The following is an 18,222-nucleotide window of genomic DNA, read 5'->3' as shown; positions in this document are numbered from 1 at the left end:
GATTGCGTTAAGGAGTGATTTCTTCCATCGCAGGGTTACAATTCTTTGCAACTCCTTGCTTTGGGGCAGAATCCTAGTGTATATTTAAACCTGAGAGAGATAGTTTCTTCAGCAGTCAGAGAATCAAGGGTTTTGGGAATGGGCAGAAACGTGGACGTGAGGACTATCTGATTCAATACTGGAGCAGACACGAGGGGTCAAATGGCCTCCTCCTGTTCTTACTTACTTTAGACAATCTATGCAATGTTTCTCTGAGATACCTAATGTCATACATCCCTTGTTAGAGAGGAATGACAAAACAATCGATCGACGCTCAGTTCCACTTCATTTATCTAACTGCTCTATAGCAGACAGGGAAGAACTGTTTGATTTACCATGGAGCGAAGGTGATCATGCACTTTGTATATTTCTGCACAACCTGGCTGGTTCAGGGTTTCCTTCACAATGTTTCTCAGTGTTCAAACATTTTATTCCGAGTTGCAGTCAGTGCTCTGTATTTCTTTCACAGTGAATCTCGGTGTTGAGTGTCAATGTTCAAGGAAACAGTCAGATATAGTGAGTTGAGTGATCATCGCTGTGTGTTGCAATTAATGTGCCTGGAAATTAATAGGAATATGTAACAATAAATTTTTTAAAAATCACAGTTGTAGATAGGAACTTAAAACTCGAATGGCAGGTTAAAACAGCTTAAACAATGCAAGGCACACTGAAGAAAAGGTGTCTGAAATGTTGAAAGTGGGGTAGCTTCATAGATGGATTGTGGGTAATGGTATACACCAATAGGAAAAAATAGACACATTGTTTTTAGAAACCAAAGACTGAACTTGAATTGTGGAGATGCTATTTGAATGCTGTATGTTACGGGCTGAGCTGCTTATAATATCAGTCAAATCAGATTCCATCGTGAAAGCAGTCTGGAAGATTTTAAGTTTAATCTTTACACATTTTTGCTGTGGTCGTCAGTCACTGAACATATTCACATGAGGCTGCCACTGTCCTTTCCACACAAAAACATAAAATTATTAATGAGAAAATGCAAAGCCATAACTACATTGAAATTGGAAAAGGTCTCAAGACGAAGCACAAAGTAAAGATTCAGACTCTTTATTTGTTGCATCCTTTATAGGTACACAGTTTCAGTGAATTATTATTCTAATTTCAACTCATTAGTTTCTTGCATAACTGATTATTTTCAATTTGAGTGGCTGAGAGGCCCATTTCCAATCCTGAAAACATATTTTCAGTTAACCTGGTCAGGAAAATTCCACAAATCCTTTCTGAAGCATAACTGGAAATGCATCTTTACATTAAGGTCAGATATGTATGCTTATTTGCATAGTTTAACAATTTGAGTAAACGGATACTTTACTCCATTGATTAACTCCTCCCTGAATTTAGTCTGCGTTAGAGCGTATATACAGGTGTTGGTGCATGAATTCAGAAGCCGTAACATGAATCCAATTTCTTGAAAGACAAATGTTGGATCATTTAAAGTCTTGTCTTCATAATTATAGTTTACTTCTTGCCAGATTAAAGACCGAATAACATGTGTCATCCAGAATAGTACAAAATTAGCAGACAATGCAAAAAGCAAGATGATGGATTTTCTTCGGTTTACAACCTCTGGATCAGTATTATTCTTCCCGTTTCCATGGAGCTGGAGGCGACAGCGGATACGGTTGGCTGTTATAATATGCCTGATAGTCAGTGCATTGAACACCAAAATCAATGTGATTGGAAGCAATGGTATAATTATAATGTCAACCCATTCATTCACTTTCCAAAATAATGACGTGTAATAGTCTGATGTGATGATGCAAAACCATGGTACATTGTCAATTACAAATGCAGGAATTAATACAAAATACCAAGTAATTGACCGTAAACAGCAGACCACACTCACAGTTACTATGACTGCAAATGCAGTTCTCTTGTTGCAATATTTTGCTCTCAGCTTCTGGCAGCAAATCGCTACAAACCGATCAAATGTAAAAGCAACTGTGAACCAAACTGAACAGTCCAGGGCTGCAAGGCACAGAACAACTCTTGAGGCACACACAGGAGTGATGGATAAGAAAGTAACTGGGAAATAAAGATTGTTAATTCTGTTCAGTATGACATTAAGGATGACGAGAAGTAGATCTGCTGTAGACATTGCCAACAAGTAGCAAGTGATGCATTTCGAGAGTCCACAATTGCCTCGATTCAGGATGACAATTCCCACTAAGTTAACTGGCAGGGAAAAAAAAATACAAGACTGGACAATTGACTGGAGTCAAAGTGGAAACATAAGCTTGATATGCCTGTTAAATTCCATCAATTACGTCAGATTATTGTATCAACTCAATTATACAACACATGGTGAAAAATTACAATGGGATTTTTGATTCAAGCAAACCAGAATGAAATAAATACATGTAGTGAACTAATAGACAAATTGAACAAATAAATAATAAATTAAAAGGACCAAATGTTATAATGAATGGAATATTGTATTGCTAATCTATGATGCTGACCGATTCACCAAAATGTTTAATAGATCCGTTATACTTATCAAAATGTTAATGGAGAAAAACGATCAAATCAAAATTACAGCAAAGATAAGGTATTTTCATCACGAACCTAATCAAGGAATTACAACATGGGCAACCATGACGATAGATATTTTGTGGAGGAGAACTAGGATGATCCGATATGAGGTTTAGATTTTGGACTGGCCTGTCACTGAATGGGGTACAGCACTTTCTCACTTATGCCAGTCACAATTCTTCAAGGACTGTCAATAAGGAAAGGTCAAAAATGTAGAGGAACACATGAGAATCATCCTGGAGTTCGTTAATGTGTCTCTTTGTCATTGCAGGAATAGTGTGATTGGAAGATTTGCAGCCTGCCTACTTGGTGCAGAACCACAAAACTAATGTCGCCCCTATCACCACAGCACTCTCTAGCAACAATCTGCACTATCTACAAGACCCATTGCAGAAGTTCTCCAATGATTCACCGACAGTACCTTCCACACCCACAAATATTTTCACGTGGAAGGACAAGGCAACCAATACATGGAAACACCACCCCGCTATAAGTTTCCCTTAAAGCCACTCGCCATCTTGACTTGAAAAGATATTGGTATTCCTACACTGTCACTGGGTCAAAATCCTGGGATTCATCCCGTACTCCCCCAGGGCACTGTGGGTCACCCCACAGCAGGTGAACTACAGCAGTTCAAGAATGCAGCTCTCTTCCACCCTCGGAATGGCAACTAGTGAAAGGGAATCAATGCTGGCCACCTAGTAATGCTTACATACCATGCATGATTTTTTTTTAAATAAAAGACTAGTCATAATACAAACTTCAATTTGAATATACGAATTAGTGGTAAGATAACTTGTGCCTGCAAAGTTAAATTTTGTGGAGTGAAACGAACAGTAGGTGTTGGTGCAGAATGACTGAAGAACTCAACACTCCCAGTGCACTTCCATCATCAAATAGTGTGTTGATGTTACACCAACAAGAAGAAATTACTAGGGATCCAGAATATTTTTCATTGAACAAAGGAAAGACACAATATTTTTATACATTATTTTACCCTACAGTCAGCAATTGCAGACAAAACTTATTGTTGATTATTTACATACACACCCGATCCACTTGTTACTGTATGGCCAGCGATGGACAGCCTCAGGGACAGCGCTCAGTGTTCCATAATCTCATGCTGTTTCCCAAACAATCTTATCTCTATCCTCGGGGCTTTTTACACACGTAAGCCAGTTTAACCAGGTTCCAATGTTACTGAATTCTGCACTCGTAATTCAAACCTTTCTGGAGGAGTACGGGGGCTGTCCCTACCTGTTCAGGTGATTTTTCAAAGACTCTCTTACAGGGTTTAACTAAAAGCCAGACAGAAAAAAAAAATGAAAAACACATTGATTATCTTGGCTTCAGCACGTGCAGGAATGTTGACAGGATTCACTCAATATCATGCAACTGTTGAATATTACAAACAAGGCATCCTCTACAAGGTGTCAGCCTGCTCCTATCAGGGAACCCTGGCTGACAGATATAAATAGGCATGTCAGAGGTTCTAATCTCTCTAAGATCTGGCTCTGAGGAAGCTGGACCAGTGTCATGTACCATGGATGTATAAATAATGTGTGACATAGTGGTGGGATGCAGGCCTGTGTGGAGTTATTTCAATCTTTTGTTACTTTCAGCCTTGGACAATCCAAACAGCTGCAAATATGAAATTGATTTTAGTACCTGACTCCCCAAAGCCTGTCCATCACGTACAAGGCACAAGTCATGGGTGTGATGAAATAGTCTCCACATGCCTGGATAGGAGCAGCTCCAGCAACACTCAAGAAGTTTAGCATTGGCCAGGACCATGTAAAATTCAGAAGAAGAGTCATACAGACTCAAAAAATAACTTTAATTCCTTCACCTTCAAAACTGCCAGATCTGCCGATTTTATCCAACATTATCTTTGTTCATTGCAGATACCCAGCATGTTACAGTAGTTTTACTTTATTCGGGAATATATCACCCACTTGACTGCTCTCATGTCCACAAACCTCTTCTGTCCACCCCTCACTGTTGCTCAGTAATAGCAAAGTATGCAATCAACAGCGGCTCACCGAGGCCCCTCAGAAGCTGAAAATGTAACAGAAGGTCCCCACTTGAATTTTCCCTTCAGTCCACTCACGTTCCTGGCTCGGAAGCTCATCATCGTTCCTCCATTTTTGCTGGATCATTTAACAGATATTTGGGCAGCTACATGGAAAGGAAAAGCTTAGCGGGATATGGGTCTAAAGCAGACAAATAGGAGCAGTTCTGTTTCGGAAACCCGGCAAGCACAGAGGAATGGGCCAGAGAGATCCGTTTCTGTGCTGTATGACTCCTTGGCTCTATATGGGTACTATTACACCAAATGATCTGCAGCTCACCACCACCTTCTCAAGTGTAACTCGCGATGGGGAGTAAACACTGACTCCGCTGCTCTGCATTGGAACTAAATACTCTGCAAAACATTTATATATAAACCTGCTTCACCAGACAGAAGGAAACAACAGTAAAAATGTACTACCCGTGAAACCTCTAGGAAGACTGTCATTGAAAGTAATCAAAGCCTTTGAAAGTTTTTCATATTTCAATGAAAAATGAGGGAGTAGAGTTAAATAGCTTTTACACAAACATAATTGGATTTAAATACTTACCAATAATGCCAACAGCTGCAAGTATTGGATAGTAAATTCGTGCTACCTGTAAGATTCCTGAGTATTTCATTCTGTTCCAGTCAGGTTTGCCTGTTCCTGTGGAGTCAATGATTCGGTCCAGTGAAATACAACAATATCGTCAACGGAACCTCATTTTGTTTTAAGTTATGTCTCTGGTGAGACAGTGAATCTGATTGAATTGCTAATTATATTAATTACAGCGTTCTGAGCAAGTAGTGAATGAAACATTTTCCTCTGAGGGTTATTACAGAGTAGAATCTATTTTGAATAATGACATGTCACTAAATTCTTGAGAATTAGAATTAGATTTTATCGTCACATGCACTGAATTAAGAAACACATGAGTACAGAAAAAAAGTGTGAAATGTCACTATTCCCAGCATCAAAGAAGCAAAGTTAAAAGCTAAGCATTACTGTCCTTCTTAATATTAAGTCAAAAAATAAAGACGTAAAGTTAAAAGTTAAAAGGCAAGCTTTGAAATCTTTTCAAAGACAAAACAATGCACTATAGTTTGCGAGACAACAAAGTGTGGAGCTGGATGAACACAGCAGGACAAGCAGCATCTTAGGAGCACAAAAGCTGACGTTTCGGGCCTCAACACTTCAAATTAAAGGGGGATGGGGAGAGGGTTCTGAAATAAATAGGGAGGGGGGAAGGTGGACCAAAGGTGGATGGGGGAGGAGATAGGTGGAGAGAAAAGTGTAGGTGGGGAGGTAGGGAGTGGACGTTTCAGTCTGGGGAGGACAGACAGGTCAAGGAGGCAGGATGAGGTTAGTGGGTAAGAAATGGAGGTGCGGCTTGAGGTGGGAGGAGGGAATAGGTGAGAGGAAGATGAGGTTCGGGAGGCGGGGATGAGCTGGGCTGGTTTTGGGATGCAGTGGGGGAAGGGGAGATTTTGAAGCTTGTGAAGTCCACATTGATGCCATTGGGCTGCAGGGTTCCCAAGCAGAATATGAGTTCCTGTTCCTGCAACCTTCGGGTGGCATCTTTATGGCACTGCAGGAGGCCGAGGATGGACATGTCGTGTAAGGAATGGGAGGGAGAGTTAAAATGGTTCACGTCTGGGAAGTGCAGTTGTTTATTGTGAACCGAGCGGATACATTAACCTCCGTATCCGCCATCTACAATCTGACCCCACCACCAAAGACATTTATCGATGTCCACCCTTGTCTGCCTTCCAGAGAGACCACTCTCTCCGTGACTCCCTTGTCCATTCCACACTCCCCTCCAACCCCATCACACCTGGCACCTTTTCCTGCAACCGCAGGAAGTGCTACACTTGCCCCACACTTCCTCCCTCACCCCCATCCCAGGCCCCAAGATGACTTTCCACATCAAGCAGATGCCCACCTGCACATATGCCAACATGGTATTCTGTAGCCACTGTACCCGGTGTCGCCTCCTCTACATTGGGGAAACCAAACGGAGGTTTGGGGACCGCTTTGCAGAACACCTCTGCTTGGTTCGCAGCAACTCATATTCCGCTTGGGAACCTTGCAGCCCAATGGTTTCAATGAGGACTTCACAAGCTTCAAAATCTCCCCTTCCCCCACTGCATCCCAAAACCAGCCCAGATCGTCCCCTCCTCCCTAACCTGTTCTTCCTCTCACCTATCCCCTCCTCCCACCTCAAGCTGCACCTCTATTTCCTACCTACTAACCTCATCCCACCTCCTTGACCTGTCCGTCCTCCCTGGACTGTCCTATCCCTTCCCTACCTCCCCACATATACTCTCCTCTCCAACTATCTTCTCCTCTATCCATCTTTGGTCCGCCTCTCCCTCTCTCCCTATTTATTTCAGAACCCCCTCCCCATCCCCCTCTCTGATGAAGGGTCTAGGCCCGAAACGTCAGCTTTTGTGCTCCTAAGATGCTGCTTGGTCTGCTGTGTTCATCCAGCTCCACAGTTTGTTGTCTCGGATTCTCCAGCATCTGCAGTTCCCTTTATTTCTGACACTATAGGTTGCAATAAAGCTTTTCTGTACCTTACTGAGATGGAGCTTTTCCTTCCATGTTGCCTTTTTAAATCAACAACACACTGGGGCGTTCTCCAGTGAGTGGGAATCTCACACAGATCGCCACTCGAGCTATTTACTGTTTGATGAACAGAGGGAGTTTTGCATTTCTGAGGGAAGGTGCCATTCGAGGTAATGTCAGGAATGCAGAACCATACTTTTAGCCTGACAGACCTTTCTTGGTGAGCACTGTCTTATAAAATATACAGTAACTGTGAGTTGACAGTGCCATAAGAGTAAGGTGCCCAATGCGTAATTATATAGGATACCAGATTGGTAGCATGCAAGATGGTTAGGTTCCAGGTATTAGGGTTGAAACAGACCAGTGTTTAGAATGAGAACTGGAACGTGGGTTGGATCCAAACTGGTTTGGCAGCAGAATTTGATCTGGGATGCGAGCAGCGTGCACCTAATGTAGTCTGCCAGATAGTGTGAGAGGCGTTGATTTCCTGGTATAAAAATGATGAAGGAAAGATATGTGTGTGAAGTAGGTCAGGGTGGGCTGGAGAAAACAAGTCCTGCCAGGGGTTATGGACGGTACTTGTATGTCTGCGCCCTCAAAGATAAAAGAGACAGAGCGAAGAATAATTCGAAATATAAGATGATGAACATATTTTTAAATGGAAACTCGAGTCAGGGCAGAGATTGATAACATAAAGGTCATCCAAAAGTTTTAGAAATAATCATAATTAATGCAAATATGGAAAAAGTAGTTGGTGAGCAGATTAAGAGCCAACAATAATATTTTGACAGGCAGGAAGAGGGCATTCATTAGAATTTACTGAATATATATTTGTTCAAATGTTAGAAAGAAACACGCCTCTGATCAATCACACTGAAAGACGAGGCATTTGGAACACTGGGAGTGTGTAGAATGCTACGACGATACAACCAAGTAAACTATATCCAGGTTGGATAGCAATGGAAGAGATTGTCATGTTGAGGTCACCTTAAAAAGGTTCTCCTGTCCTGGTTTGTTTTTGAAGAGAGGTTGTAAAGGCAGAGGTACTGAAAAGCCTGGGGAGGAAGATCCCTTTTAGAAACAATTTGACAATGGAAGGGGAGGGGGGCTAGTTCTCCCATGTCAGGTTCTTTCTGTTTTAGCCACAGCAATCACAAGGTGTTTGAGTCCAGAAGGGTCACAATCTTCAGTAAATGCTTTCTAACCACTTTCTTTAAAATCTGTCCAGATGTTATTCCCTCCTGCCTGTAGGAATCTGTGTTTGAATTTACCATTTTGCCAATCAGTATGTTTATTGGATGCTAGTATATTTGAATTGTTAATTAGTTAAGTTGGTGAATTGGGTTGATTAAGTTTTCCATTAGTTAAGTTATTCTAAACTCTGCTTTCCTTAGTTTGTACTTCACCTGCAGAATTTAAATAAATTCTGTTTCACTGAAGGCTGAGCAGTTGCATCACACCTCGAACTTCCATTTCACATCTACTTTGAAAATAAGAGAAAAAGTTAGAGTCACTCTGAAGATGTTTTGAGGAAGGTCTGGTGTGGTCCATGACAGTTTGGGGGCTATTGACAGGGTAATTCTGTAACTGCAATCTTGGTTTACAGTTGTTGGACTCGAAGGCAGTGACTGGGAGGTGTTTGTATCTGAGATAATGGGAACTGCAGATGCTGGAGAATCCAAGATAACAAAGTGTGGAGCTGGATGAACACAGCAGACCAGGCAGCATCTTAAAAGCACAAAAGCTGACGTTTTGGGCCTGGACCCTTATTTTGGGTGTTGAATTCGCTTGGTTTAAAAAATGCTTTGCGTAGTAATGTTTCTTTTTCTTGGGTTTGGAGAAGTGACGTTGGGGCTTAAAACAAGTCAGCAAGGCAAAGCTGTTGAAATTGGCAGACAAGCTAGAGTTGGGGTTGCCTCTTTCTGTGAGAAAAGGAGCCATTCTTGCCGCAGTAGCTCAACGTTTAAATTTGCTGGAAATGCCACTAGAATTTTTGGAAATGGCAGAATTCAATTGCAGATGAAGCAGCTTGAACATAAAAAGTAACCGAAACAGCCTGGATTATGGTTAAAAGCAGAAAAGGAAAGAATATCCCAAACAGAGCAAAAGAAAACAGAGAGTAGGTACCCAGCAGAAGAAAGAGAGAAAGTCTGACCATCAGAAGTTGGCCATTAGACAGGAAAGTCGACTTAAAAGGATGGAGGTGAAGGTAGAAGGTAGGCTCAGTGAAGAGGACAGTGAGGAGGAGTAAATCAATCACAGCCAAAGGCCTGTTGAAAATCTGTTTAAATATACCTAAGCAATGCCTACATTTGATGAGAAGGATGTAGAAGCCTTTGCATTGGCATTTGAGAAAGTGGCTAAACGAACGAAGTGGCCTGTAACCCAGGTGGGTTTTGTTGATCCAAACAAAGGACTGAGCAGGCCTTGTATTTAAAACCATGTGCAAACGAAGCAGGGTGATACGAGAGCAGAAAAAGTCATTTTTCACAAACCCAGTATCTACAAAATGGAATGCACAGCCTGGAAATGGATGGTTATTTGAACGTACAGGCATTAATGGCTTGTACACTGGTTAGCACAGCATGGGGACCCAGGTTCTATTCCTCCCTTGGATGACTGCCTGCATGAAATTTGCACATTCTCCTGCGTCTGCGTGCATTTTTGACCAGTGGTCTAGTTTCCTCCCTCAATCCAGACATATTCAGATTAGGTGGATTGTCCATGCTAAATTTCCCCTTGGTATCCAGAGAGGTACAGGCTATATGGATTAACAATGAGAAATCCAGGGTTATAGGGATAGGCTGGTGGGTGTGTGTCTGTGTGGGATGGCCTTCAGAAGATTGATGCAGATTCGTTGGGCAAAATAACCTACTTCTGAACTGCAGGGATGTATGGCGGGTGTAGACTTGTGCAAGTTAGTGCAATTATTTAGACAATAACATACAGGAGCAGAAATTAGGACATTCGATCCGTGAAGTGTGTTCTGCATTCAATTGCAGCTGTTAAGTTTCTCAACCCCAATAGCCCGCTTTTTCTTTATAACCATTGATCCCGTTGACAATCAAGAGCCCATCTATCTATGTCTTAAATATATTCAGTGACCTGGTCTCCGCAACCTTCTGTCGAAATAAAATCCATAGATTCTTAATTAGAAAACGGGCATGCACTCAATGAGTTTAATGTTCTTCTGAAGTACTTCATCTTTTCTGTCATTCCCCAGCCTATTCATTCCTAATTCGACATTCGATTTTTTCCCTTAATTCATTAATGGGATGAGGGGTCACTGATAGGCATTTATTGACCATCCCTAATTACCCAACATCAACCACATTGCTGTGGGTCTGGAGTCACAAGTAGGCCAGAGCAAGTAAGGATGGCAGTTTCCTTTCCTAAGGGACATTAGTGAACCCGGTGGGTTTCTCTTGACAACAAATCCATGGTCACCATTAGATTCTTAATTCCAGATATCTAAAAGAATTCAAATTTCCACAATCTGGGTAGAATTCAAACTCGGGCCCCCAGAATATTACCTGAGTTTCTTGATTAACAGTCCAATGATAATACCACTAGGCTATCACTTCCGATGCCTCTTGGGGATGTTGGAACGATCAACATCAACAGCTGTTTTGTTTCTCGAATGTAAGGATCTGAACTCAATTCTGAGACACGAATCAACAATGTTCGTAATCATATGATCTCTGTCAGTACCTACAGTTAATAGTTCAGTTGGCGATGGAAAGAAATGCTATGAGTGTGAGTTTAAATCCTGCACCGGCTGAGGTTACCCTAGATGACTATCCTTTGCAAACTCTCATATAGTGACTGTCCAGTCAAACCCCCACCAGTCATCTCTAATAAGACGGCAATAAGATGGTCTGATAGCTTCATGGTGATTTTATGGTTGAACTAAAGAGCAGGTACTCGTCTAGTGCGTCTGACAATCCAAAAGGGTTTAGAAGGAGTGGGGTAGTATCCATGACACTCAGGTGTACTTAAAACCAGGTTATGATTAATATGTATCAGTGATAATGGGAACCGCACGTGCTGGACAATCCAAGATAACAAAGTGTGGAGCTGGATGAGCACAGCAGGCCAAGCAGCATCTCAGGAGCACAAAAGTTTCGGACCTAGACACTTCATCAGAGTGCTTTGTTATCTATGGTTAATATGTGTTGTTTCAGGGGATGGCTATTGTCCCTGGGAGCTCATTTTGAAATACTTCAGTGTATTCCCTGGGACCAGCTGAGTTCATCTTTGAATTAACATCATGAAACTTGAGCACAAATAGTTTGGCTCGAACTCCAGCACCGGTCAGATGAAGCTTGAAATTAAGAGCTAATCGGGTCATGATATGGACAGCTTACTATTGACACATCGATAGCCTCGAATATTCTTTTTAATAATTTGTTCACTCAGTTAACTTAAAACTTAATTTCAATATCTCCACTTACAAATTGAGCCACAAATTTTATGAGTGATATTTTCTGAATCAGACATGAGTCCAGTTGCTTGCTATTCAAACATGACATAGCTGAGCGTACATTGACCCGAATAACTGGAATGTGAAATATTGAAATGTTCAAAAGTTCTTCATCAGCTTAGTCCCAAGGAATTTCATTCATTGCAAAACAAAATTATGATTATCATTTCTGTTCATTTTCGTATTTGCAGGTGGAAACAGAGTGAATAAGAGCAGGAGCAGGCCATACAATTTTGATTTTAAAAAAACTGATAGAATTGCGGTGCTGTAGGCCTGGCGGCATCTGCAAAGGCAAAAACAGAGTTAATGTTTCAGGTCCGGTTCTGAGGAAGGGTCACTGGACTCGAAACGTTAACCCTGCTTTTTCCTTCACAGATGCTGCCAGACTTATTGAGCTTTTCCAGCAAATGCTGTTTTTGTTTCATATCGTTTTGGTATTCCCTCCACCCCAAAGATTTGCGACATCTTCGCCAATCTATCCATTTAACTGAGGTCCTTAATCTGTGGAATCATTCTTGCAAAACCTGTCTGCTCCCTCTGTAAACCTTTCACATTTCTAGAGAGAGTCACATCCATAAACAAAAGCATTCATGAAATTGCAGCTGGAAAGTTCTGTTCTGCATTAACGTCTCCACATCGCACATTGGATTTTGAGGCACAGCAGATTGAGTAAGAAACAGTGATAAAGTGGGGGATGACAAGATTTAAAACAGAGGTGAGGAAGATGCACTTCTCTCTAAGGATCATGAACTTGTGAAACTCATTCCTCCTAGAGGGTGATGGATGCCAGTGGAGATTGACAAAATTGTCATTCACAATGTGTTGAACAGTTATGGATGGTAAAATGGTTTGACAAGGTCGACCTAGCGAAAATGTTCCACTTGTAGCCTTGACCTTCAAGACTGGCAAATAAATTATAATGTAGTCGTGAGTGAGTCCAGTGGCGAGGAATTCTTCACTCAGAATAAGATGAGAATATTGAGCTTGTTCTCCCAGAGATTGTCTCAGATGAACAGTGACGATCAGCTTATGGGGAGGTTTGACCAACACGTCTTGGAGAAAGTAATTGAAGATTGTTTATGGGTTGAATTTCAAAAGGCAATTGTCTTCCATTGAGAGTGGGCATCACAAGAACCTGTTCGGACCACTGACCATGTTCTCCTCTCAGAATTTAATATTTTGACATCGGAAATATTTTGGGACATTCTGAAGATATTAAAGGTTCTATGCAGAACACAATTTATTCCAAGTGCCTCAAATGAGTGTTTAGGTTTGGTTGTTTCTTTGCCTGAATTCTTGAACTCACTTTGTGGGCGTATCATTTCACTCCCTCTTTTGTATGTATCCTCTTTCTCCATCACTCTCTCTGTATGACCTATTATCTAAATGGTCTATCTCAAAACAAAGCTCTCTTAATGATAAAGATCTAGTAGGAACTGCAGATGCTGGAGAATCTTAGATAACAAGGTGTGGAGCTGGATGAACACAGCAGGCCAAGCAGCATCAGAGGAGCAGGAAGGCTGACGTTTTGGGCCAAGACCCTTCTTCAGAAATGGGGGAGGAGAAGGGGGTTCTGAAATAAATAGGGAGGGGGGGAAGTGGGTAGAAGCTGGATAATGGAGAAAATAGATGGAGAGGAGACAGACAGGTCAAAGAGGCGGGGATGGAAACAGCGAAGGTGAATGTAGGTGGGAAGTTAAGGAGGGGATAGATCGGTCCAGGGAGGACAGGCAGGTCAAGGAGGCGGGATGAGGTTAGTGGGTCAGAGATGGGGATGGCGCTTGAGGTGGGAGGAATGGTTAGGCAAGCAGGGATGAGCTGGGCTCGTTTTGGGATGCGGTCAAGTGAGGAGAGATTTTGAAGCCCACATTGATACCCTTGGGCTGCAGGGTTCCCAAGCGAAATATGAGATGCTGCTCCTGCAGCTTTCAGGTGGCATCATTGTGGCACTGCAGGAGGCCCAAAATGGACATGTCGTCTAAGAACTGGGAGAGGGAATTGAAATCATTCGCGACTGGAAGGTGTAGTTATTTGCTGTGAACTGAGTGTGAGTGTTCCGCAAAGTGGTCCCCAAACCTCCGTTTGGTTTCCCCAGTGTAGAGGAGGCCACAATGGGAACAGTGATACAATATACCAGATGTTAGCAGATGTTCATGTGAACATCTGTTTGATGTGGAAGGTCTTCTTGGGGCCTGGGATGGGGCTGAGGGGGGAGGTGTAGGGGCAGGTGTCACACTTGCTGCAGTTGCAGGGAGTAGTCAGCCATGAATGGTCTCTGTTAGCAGGTATTCATTCTCGCAGGCTGACATTTACCCAGTCTGCCTAACAGCTGTTTTGTCTCTCTCTGGGCTCCAGTTCCACCTATCATTTTATCCTCCATCCCCAACTCCCCTCGCTGTTCTTCCACACCTACACCGACATTTCCCTCGCAAGACTCTAAAAAGAGATCACTACACCCAAAAATGGTCAACACTGATTTCTCTCCACAGATGCTGTCAAACCTGCTGAGATTTTCCAGCAATTTATGGCTATGTGTTTGATTTTCAACATCTGCACGTTTTTTTTTTGGTTTTTGAGGTTGCTTTGTGTTTCATTGCATGTCCCACTATTTCAGGAATTCAGGGAATAGCCATGTTTTTGTTCAATCAATTTTCACAGGGCAACATTCTCATTGCAGCTGGTGAGTTGTGTTTTCCCCCTCGGTTGAGTTTCCTGACCCTGGTTGTGGGAACGGTATTCTCACTGTGGAAGATGGGCACCATTAATGATTAATGCCACCTTTTGGAACTGATACACAGTCTAGGTGGAAGGAGTACATCAGGCACAGCGAGGGTATAGAGGATATACACCAGGATGTTGTTTGGGATGGAAACAATTAGCTATAAAGAAAGGCTAGATTGGATGGGATTGTTTTCTTTGCAGCTGAGAGGTGGGGATCATGACAGAGGTTAATATGCCTATGAGCAGGATGGATAGAATGGTTAGACAGCATTCATTCTCCTTGTTTGAGGAGTCAATCAGCAGTGGCATAGCTTTAGGATATGGGGTGGGGATCAGATGGAATTTGAGAAAATATGTTTTCACTCAGAGTGGTAGCAATCTGGAATGCACTGTCAGGGAAGGTAGTGGAGTCTGGACACTGGACAACCTGTAACAAATACTTGAATGAGTACTTAAAATAACATAACTTGCAAGGATATAGGACAAGTGCAGGAAATTGAGATTAACGCACTTCTAGGGGTATTTATTGATCCTTCAGACTCAATGGGCTGAAAGGCCTTTACTGATCCTTAAGACATTATGACTATGACAGACACAGGGCTTCAGAGGCTACCTCTCTCTCTCTGCCCCAATTTACAAACTACTTCGGTATCCTTGCTCCATCTCCAAACACTTAGTGAACCGCTCTCACCTGGGCCTAGTAAATCCTGTCAATCCATTTTTATCCTTCCTCATGCAGGATCTGAATCTGGGAATATGAAGCTAACTAAGGTGCAATGTAGACTTAGCAGATAGACCTGTGAGACTGGGTAGGCAACCTGAGTTCACACAGCTCCACCTGATCAGCAGTGTGTGACAAGTGGCCTGGTAGCTTCACAGTTTCTCTATGGGCAGCTTTTAGTTTAGGCCAAGGCCAACATTCATTTTAATTGAAACCAGAATGGTACTTGACACTTGCAGTAAATTGGAGATTAACTTTGAAGTTTGGGCTAAATGCAGTATTTGGGTAAGGATTTGAAACGTTATTCAAGCGTTTGAATAACGCTGAGTTAGAATGAGTATCACAACCTTTAGACAGGTTTAAAATTGTGGTTCGGTTTAGTTTTAAAGTTAAGATTATTGTGAGCCTTTGGGTTATTTTAATACTGAGTATGGGTCTAGAAGTATGATTTGTTAGCTGTTTTAATTTCTAATTTAAGATTAGGCTTAATGTTAGGTTTGATTTTACATATAGGCTTACTGTTACGATACTTTTCAGAATCACATCAAGTAGATAATCATTGATGGATTTACACCTCACATTAGGATTAAGAATACATTTTGATACGGGATTTTTGTAAATGTGTCTCATTCTCACTATAGAGTGAAGGCTAATCATGTAATATGGTTGTCGAGGCAGCAAGATTCAGTTGGGTTGATGAGGTTTGGTTATAGTTGTTTGTCAGAATTTCCCATGGCACTTAATGCCGAGGGTATTGTTCATTGTTAGGGGAAGAAATAAGATTTTTACCTCAACTAAGAAAGAAATCCCAAGAAAGGCAGAAAGAGAGTAAGCTGGAAGCCATGGTAGAACCAACAACAACAATTTTGTTTTGATACAACAGATAGAAGGGACGAGGGATGCAGGATTGGAAAATGGCAACATCTTCAAGGGTTGGCCAGCCCATCGGGGATGGGGTGGGGGGAAATGAGAGACAGAGAGAGAGAGAGAGACAGAGAGAGCGAGAGACAGAGAGAGAGAAACAGAGAGAAAGAGACAGAAAGAGGGTGAAAGAAAGAGAGACATACACAAAAGGCAGCCACACACGCAGAAAGGCAGAGAGACCACCATGGCGAGATATCAAATGAAACAACCATGATTGAGTCAAGGTTTGATCACAGAGCAGTCTTTGCTATATCCAGTCTGAATCCCTTTGCCTGAGGCGAGGTCTTCCGAATCATTTTTTTCCAGGAAGGAACATACTCCACAAAGGCAAACGAATGTCTAAGAGATAGAGTTTGGAGGCAGTTCAGGCACAGTTAAGAGGAACATTGTGTGCAATTTTGTCTCCTTACCGACATCTTCAGTGCTTCCTCAAAGTGTCATTCAACACAGACTGTTTCCTCGCCTGAGAGAGGATGTTGTGTGGTTATAAGCAGAAGCTTTCTTTCCTTTTGGTAAGACAAATCAGAGCAGGGGTTACTTAAAGGTATGGTCCTGTGGAGTGATGCCAAACAAAGATGATGATGAGATCGTGTAGGGGGTTGGCTTAGATTAGCTCACAGGTCGGTGCAACATCGAGGACCGAAGGGCCTATCCTGCGTTGTATTGTTCTATGTTCTAACTTGGGGTGGAAGTTCATATTTCCTTGACGATGGAATTACAGGTAAACAGCGTAGTGAAAAGGGCTTTTGGCATGTCAATGCATTTAATACTGGGGTTATGACATCATGTTGTCGCTGTACAACAGGAAATTGGTTAGCCCAATTTTTTGGTGTTCAGTTTTAGTTTTCCTGCTGTAGGAGAGATGTTGTTAGTTAGATTAATTCACTGTCTTGGCTCCTGTAAAGACCATCCTGAATGTTGTCTCGGGAGAACATACAAATCGGGCGATCACGTTGCTGAGCTGCTCTGCACGGTATCGTACATAAATGTGCTCCCAGCTTCCAATTACTCGTCACTGTAACGCTTCAGTCAAATACAGATCTGGATTGAGGTTTGGTTGCAATTCATACAGAATTATGTTCAGATATTGGGGTGGTAGAAGGTGCAGCATTGTGAGCACTTGTTCTGCGATAGCTAGAATACAAGAACAGGGAAGTAATGTTGAGATTGTATATTCCTCTGGTTAGAGTGTATTTGGAATATTGTGGCAGTTTTGGGCCCTGTATTGTCAAGTTCATTTTCGGAGACCTCACGGACTTGATGTAATAACAAGACACTGACCTGTTTAGAAAAACACAAATCCCTTCATTACCAAGCAAGTACAAGCTGTGGAGAATCACTGCACTTAACCCGGCACAGTGTGCAGAGTCTGGCAAGTAATTCTCCCCGAGCAGGGGACGGTCCACGCCTTTTATGCTTTACAAAAGACATGATACATAAAACGATTTCACAATTTACAATGGCATGATACATAAAATAATTACTACAACAGACAAAAACAGGATACCAAACAATTATTACATCAACAACATAAAAGTCCAGGATATAGTATCGATTGCTGGTGAAGTAGCTGCTAATGGCAGGAGGCGATTTCGAATTGTTGCCTGGGACAGTTTCTGATTTCAAGTTGCCAGTGTGTCTGGCTCTCTCAAAGTCAGTGCCCCGGCCCCTTTGTCGGCGACAGAAGTTACATGCTTTGGAGGTTTCACACCTTTACAGATTTTCCCCACTTAACCCTATTTGAAACAGTGTGACTCTAATTTTAATTCAGTCAGGAAGCTTAAGACAGTGTCTGCATACCGATGTGTGAGAAGATAAGGACTTACAAAAGCTTTACCTTGAATTCCTAGCTGGACAGGAAGCTTCAGGGCAGTGCCCGCATACCTATGTGTGAGAAGATAAGAGTTTACTTCTTTCAATTAAAGTCTCTTTATGGGAATCAAATGCAGATAAAAGACTTTAATTTATAGAAGTATAGAAATCAATGGGATGTTATCACATTAACACCTCAGTATCTAATAAATGATGCGCTGGAGCTGGAGGGGATCTGTCTATGCTTGATGGAGTCGAGAAGGCCGAGGGTGGTTCTGACTGTAACTTGCAGAATACTGAGAAGCATGGTGTGGACATGGAGGAGATATTTCCACCAATAGGAGAGACTCGGA

General features: G+C 42.1%; 1 protein-coding gene across 1 annotated transcript; it reads right to left on the bottom strand.

The window, feature by feature from the left end:
* Positions 1–1,255: 1,255 nt before the first annotated feature.
* On the bottom strand, positions 1,256–5,318 carry LOC125449495 (probable G-protein coupled receptor 139). Its single transcript, XM_048525298.2, has 2 exons — positions 5,211–5,318; positions 1,256–2,232 (listed from the first exon to the last, which is right to left on the bottom strand). Exons 1-2 carry the CDS (start codon positions 5,278–5,280, stop codon positions 1,328–1,330), a joined length of 975 nt encoding a protein of 324 aa, XP_048381255.1. The 5' UTR covers positions 5,281–5,318; the 3' UTR covers positions 1,256–1,327.
* Between the last annotated feature and the right edge of the window lie 12,904 nt (positions 5,319–18,222).

The sequence above is a fragment of the Stegostoma tigrinum genome, chromosome 46 (assembly GCF_030684315.1).
Source record: "Stegostoma tigrinum isolate sSteTig4 chromosome 46, sSteTig4.hap1, whole genome shotgun sequence".
Classification (NCBI taxonomy): Eukaryota; Metazoa; Chordata; class Chondrichthyes; order Orectolobiformes; family Stegostomatidae; genus Stegostoma; species Stegostoma tigrinum.
Note: the sequence above shows the minus strand (reverse complement) of the source record. Positions and strands in the feature narration are given on the sequence as shown.